At 41.9% G+C, this 6411-nt stretch overlaps 1 protein-coding gene across 1 annotated transcript in view; it reads left to right on the plus strand.

Moving 5' to 3' along the window:
• The window catches only part of LOC116850408, a 17296-nt gene extending 11173 nt beyond the window's left edge, over positions 1 to 6123 (plus strand). The window contains 2 exon segments of the mRNA XM_032828710.1: positions 4331 to 4384; positions 4386 to 6123. Coding sequence (XP_032684601.1) covers positions 4331 to 4384; positions 4386 to 6123 — 1792 coding nt within the window.
• The last annotated feature ends 288 nt before the right edge of the window (positions 6124 to 6411 follow it).

Consider the following 6411-nt stretch of genomic DNA (forward strand, 5'->3'; position numbering starts at 1 on the left):
CAATGAAAAATGGGGTGTTCCATTTAAAAAAATTAATGTGACCTTGACCTGACCTTCGCTACGCAACCCAAGGTCAAACTGATGTGATCAGTAAATACATCTTTTTAAACGCCACAACTCTTATCTGAAACATTTTTTTCTAAAATGCTTAGTTTTCGAGATATTTCACCGGTCCGGGACTTTTTGAACACCCTGTATAACACGCATGTTATATAAAAGTTATATAGTTGAGTAGGAAACATAATTATGTTTCCTACTCAACTATGTAACTTTTATATAACATGCGTGTTATATAACAGTTACATTGTTCAGTAGGAAATCACAACTAACATGTACGTTACATGTAACGATGTGCTTATTGGGCATGTTTACTGAGAAGACTTCGTTTCTTAAATGTGAACAATGTTGAAAAGTAGAATATATACTTCATCATTACCATGGAAAAACCTCATATGTGAATGTTTTTGGGAACTCGAGATATTAATATGATCATATACTGCATTAAATTCTGAATATACTGCTCACGTAGCACAGCAGTCCTGGAAAAGCACGAAAACTGTGCTAATTCAAGAATTCAGCATGATTTTTGTGCTCTTAAAACACTAAAAAAATATGCAGAATTCTTACATTAGTGCTTTTCTAGCGTTTTTATCGGCGCTGCTATGTTACATAGGTGATATTTAGAAATCATAAAAAAGTTTTCATAGCGACGATAATATTACAAATTTATACGTACCTTTATTCTGTACCAAGTTTGGACTAAATCCTCTCTCTCTCTCTCTTCACACAAATCAGAAAATCGTACAAATATATTGTAATATTCTTCAATGGTCAATTGTTCTTTCATTTCACAAAGTCGTCGAATGTAACTCACGAACAATTGAACTCCACGTGACTTGTAACGCTCAACTTGTAGCACGTGTAGCACGCGTGACTTCTCAATATCTAATCAAGAATGTTTACATGATGGCGTAACCAATCTGAAATCTGCCTTTCACTACCTAGCTAGGTGATTGGTGACGGGAGCGGTGCACTTGGACACGGGGCATTTGGACACAGCGAATCACAGCACCGTGTGATTAGAGACATTTGTAGGGTCCCTTGGAACAGCGACTTGTGATTGTACTGTGTCCAATTGCCCCGTGTCCAACTGATATACACCCATTGGTGACACCATGTTTAAATAGCACTACATGACGTCATGTACAAATACTACTACTTTCCCATAAAACTGTACACATATTGGCCGGTATTCACAGTGCGATGTTATATTTAAGATCATCTTAAGTACTATCTTAAGATGTCATGAATCAATCATAGAGCCGTATTCGCATCTTAAGACATAACTTTCACGTGTCGTACAAGTTTTTCGGATACGTTTATTGGTTGACGAATAGAGTATTTCTAGGTTTTCGGTTCGTCAACCAATAAACGTATCCAAAAAGCTTGTCGTACGACATGTGAAATATCAGCCTAAGACGGTCTTGAAATAAGATTCGACTATGAATACCGACCATTGAGGATATTTTTATTTCGTGACTACGGTAGCGTTTGGTTGCTTACTTTGGTCCACTTAAAGCTTGCAACGTTGCTCATTGGATGTTAAAGTAAGATAGAATGGCGCTTGCGACGTTGCGAGCGTTAAGTGGACCAAACCAATTAAGCAAACGTAAAGACCTTTGCACGTAGAAAAATGTTAACCGTAACCGTAAAGTTGTAAGAAAACTGACCAATCAGAGTTGATTATTCTCCTTGCGTTCGAAGAATAATCGACTGTGATTGGTCAGTTTTCTTACGACCTTACGGTTACGGTTAAAATTTTTCTACGTGCAAAGGCCTTTACCGTGATCACGAAACAAAAAAACACCTATAGATATCACAGACAAACGGCGCCGAACTCTGTGCGCATAAGTTGTAACGCTACTCTCGCGGCTCGTGCAGCCGGTTTCACTAATCGAGTGCAGCGACACAAAATGATGTTTTCTTCGCGCCTCGGCGACCGTTCGGCAGATCCGGCGAAACCCGACAGCTCACACGAACAACACAAAGCTCTAGTTGGGCGCCAGGTACGGCGGTCCGTACCCACTAAAAAGTATCGACACTAATTATTACTTTAAGCGGTGGTCTCGCCGACGAGGACAACCGGCCCTCCGCCCGAACGGCTCGCTCGCACGTCCGGCAGCTCAGCCCTGCTCTCGGTAGAGGGGCTGGTTCGCGCGATGTCGGAAGGATTAATAGTTGGCGGGTGCTGAAATAATAAAGGCGGATGTTCTCTCTTCGAATTTTATTCGACGGTAGCTAAGTACAATGACGGGATGTTTGCCCGCGTTCACACGACAACAATTCACGTAATTTTATAATTCGGCAGCGATTCTAACTAACACAATATAAATATCCTTGCTCGCGGTCGCGATGCTGGTTCTCGGCAGCTTCGATTTTCGAGTCGTGACCACGAAGGTCACGACAGCCACGTAGGCTTTTCGGCGGTGTGTTCGCTCGATCTCTCGCGCACGACGGACAATCGACAGCTCACCAGTCGGGTTTTACGCTATACGCGGAGCTCCTCCTTTCGCGAGAGGAACGCGAACCCTGGCCCTCGCCCAGGGTGGACGGCCGAGCTCCAGTTCCCCGACGCCGCACCGCTCCGTGACACTAATCACTAAAAATCGTTCTCCGTGGAACGGACTCACCAAAAGGCGGAGCGGGGCAGTCGACAACGAGCAGCGGCGGTCCCCTCTGGGTTCACAAATCGTTCAACGCGTGCGGTAGCAGCCTTACAGATGCGGAGGTCAGGTCGTCCTTAATCGTCGGCTTTGTGGATGGCACGTCCTTCACACACTCGGCACGGCTCACAGGAAAAAGCTCTCGAGCTATCGTTGGGACCTCGTTTTATCTCAGGTTTGAATTGCTCTCTCCGACAGCTATCGGCCGTTGATTGGCCGATTTGCAGGATTGAATCCCCGTTATTCGGCCGTTGTTTTGCGTTAGCCGTTGTTTACCAGCTAGATCTTTCTGGCCGGTCGGTCTCTCCGACCTTGGAGCTTCGTCGTATTGGCAACCGTTGTTTCTTCAGCCCACGAGCCTCGCGGCGTCTTCGCCTGGCTCGGAGGACGCTCCGGGTCGCGGAGGACGTGCTTGTCAGACTCGCCCTGGTAGCAGCTGTCCTCCGCTCGTCCGCGGTGTCCGTCGACTCCGTCCCAGCGGCTCCCTTGCGGCAGCTCAGGACTGATCCACCTCGGCAGCTCTCTCTCTCTCTCTCTCTGCGCTCTCCTCGTTAGCAGGGGTCTTCGGCTAAAACAGGCCTCCTTAGAACGGATTCCCTGTCGGTCCTTACTTGCTAATAATAATAAGGAAGCGATTCACCTGAGATTTTTGGTCCGTCCGATGCTCCCGAGCCTGACTGCTCTCTCCCTCGGCGGCAGCAGATCCTCCCTGAAGTCCTCTTCTTCCTGACCCGACCTCTCGTCACCCGCACTCTTATTTTATACACAAAATTCGGGCCACGCAGGCTCGCGTCCTATTCGCCTTACCGTCAGGACGCGACATCCACCTGCAGCCGGGAAGCCCGCTTTCGGCTTCCTCACGACTTTCCGAGCGACGGACGATAACAAAAAATCGTCACGTCACAAAGTAGAGAAAAAAATTTCAAAATTGTGCAGGCTTAAGCAAAGAGCGCACACTTTTGCATAAAAGCATAATGCACAACGCATAAAAAAACTGACCATTTTCATCGTGATAATAGAAATGAGGATTCTGATTGGTTAATTTTCTTGTGCGTTGTGCATTATGCCTTTATGCAAGAGTAGTGCTCCCCGCTTATTACTCGAAGAATTTGTGAGCTATATTTCAGTGCGCAGTATTATCAATGTATTTAATAGTACATTTGGATACTGTTCGTTATTCACGTACGTGTCTTCAGGCTCTCACGCAAATCAAAGGAGAAGAAAACGATTTGGATACTTTTGGATGCTACATTTGGCCCGTGCAACGAGATTATGTAAACATGAAACCACATATACAAATATCCACCTCTCGTAAATCGCCCCATAAATTGTCCATGAGACAGCGGAATAGCGTGTTTCATGAAATCAGGCTCAACTTGGGCATGCGATATTCTTATGAAATACGTACATGCAACAGTGCACGTGTAAACTCCGCTAATAATTCTGTGTTACAAGATATTCCTAGTTCATCCGTTGCAGATCCTATTTAAAATAACTTCAATTCTGTAACTAATGATGTCCGCACAATTTGTACGAACGTTAAGGATGATAAGGAGTCTTGTTCTTTTTTCTGATGTTTCTTGTTCATACTCTTCACTTTCTATCAGTTTGTTTGAACCATCTTTTCGTGAAAATATAGCATCTTGTTTTGTTCAAAATAACGCATTGCCAAGGGAATAGTATATTGTCTATTTTAAGATCGCACTCTTGCTTTAGTAATTTGCCCAAAGATGTAAGAACTCTTCTACATACACCACGACATCCTGTCGTTGTATTTAAAATTAAGCCAGGGGAATATGTTCATTGCAATCTAGAAGAAGGAATTGTTGAAAATCTCTTAAATTCTTCATTTGAACATGTTATTACAGAATTAGAAATTGATTTCAACATTGATGGATGTACTTTGGATAAGTCATCCACTGTTCAAATCTGGCCAATTCAATGCAGATTAGTAAACGTGCGAAATGTTAAACCAATTGTTGTAGGACTTTATAAAGGTGCACAAAAGCCTAGTGATCCCGTTGCTTTCTTTGAAAAATTCATCGCTGATATTGCAGCCATTATATCCAAGGGAGGTATAACTTTTCGTGGCAGTGTTATAGTAATAAAATTAAGGTCCTTCATAGCTGATGCAACGGCTCGAGCGTTCATTCTAAATCATCGTGGTCATACATCATGTCATCCCTGTTCCAAGTGTAAAATTTCTGGCATACAAAGCAATGGTCGTTACGTCTTCAATGGTATAAATCATCCTCCTCGTAGTGATAAAGATTATAAATTGCATCTTGATGAAGATCATCACAAGAAGGGTATAAGTCCATTATTTATGCTGCCAATAGGAATGGTTTCCCAAGTGCCCTTTGAGTATATGCACTTAGTATGTTTGGGTGTGATGAAAAAAATATTGTCCGCATTGGTACATGGCAAGTATTCACGGTTAGCTAAACTTCCGGCAGTATCAATTTCTACAATTAGTGCACGTTTAAATAATTTACGACAATATTGTCCTACGGATTTCTCAAGACGCCCTAGATCTTTAGATGCATATTCCAAATATAAAGCAACAGAATTTCGCCAATTTCTGTTGTATACAGGGCCTGTTGTTATGTACGGTATTTTGGATGAACAATTGTATAAACACTTCTTACTTTTACATGCTGCTATAAGGGTCTTACTATTAAAGTGCCATTCGGAGAAATATCTGACGATCGCGGAACTTGTATTGCAAAAGTTTGTAGTTCGTTCTAATAATCTTTTTGGCTCAAATTTTACTAGTTACAATGTCCATGGTCTACTTCATCTCACAAACGACGTTAGGCGTTTTGGTAGTCTAGAATCATTTTCCGCTTTTCCGTATGAAAATAATATGTCCATTTTTCGTAAATATTGTAGAAAACCAAGTTTATCTTTACAACAATTTGCCAATAGAATGACAGAAATACAATATCACGGACATGAGAATTTCAAAATCGATTCATCCACTCGCGTGTCAATGCCATGTAAGAATAATGAAAATAGTAATTATTATTTGAAAATTGAATGTAATGGAATACGCCTAACTACCAATATGCGAGACAATTGTTGCATTTTGTTAGATCGGTCAATTTGTATTGTCTTGCATATTATTGCAGAGAACGGTTCTTATCGTTTAGCTGTAAAGCGTTTTTTAGACGTGGATAATTTTTATAATGTTGGAATGCCATCTTTAGCCTTTTATATATACAAATGTAGTAACATAAGTAACGACATTGTTGTTATTAACTCCGACCAAGTGCATGCGAAAGGCTATAGGATGCCTTTATCTGAAAAAGCATCAGTGAATAACGGCAGCGACAGCGATGAAGAGGACGTCACAGAAACATCAACGTATATCGTCGCCGCATTAATTCACGCGGAATAAACGTCAGTAGTAGAAGAAATGCTATTAATGTTCAGAGAAATGAGACATATGCATACATGCGTGCATGCGTGCATGTGCGTGTGAATATACAAAATATTTTAATATACATGTTATCCTACATTTCCAGATAAATGGATGGACAAAAGCGCACTCTTCACTTTATTACCAAACGACATTATATGATGAAGAACAAAAATGCAAGAGGAAAACAGCGGCGCCTTCCATCGCACCTAGAACAATCGACAATATTAACGACATCAAGAGGATATGCAGCAAAATGAGAATTAC

This window comes from Odontomachus brunneus, unplaced genomic scaffold (assembly GCF_010583005.1).
Source record: "Odontomachus brunneus isolate Ranch 3 - 2012 unplaced genomic scaffold, Obru_v1 Obru_scaffold_001, whole genome shotgun sequence".
NCBI lineage: Eukaryota > Metazoa > Arthropoda > Insecta > Hymenoptera > Formicidae > Odontomachus > Odontomachus brunneus.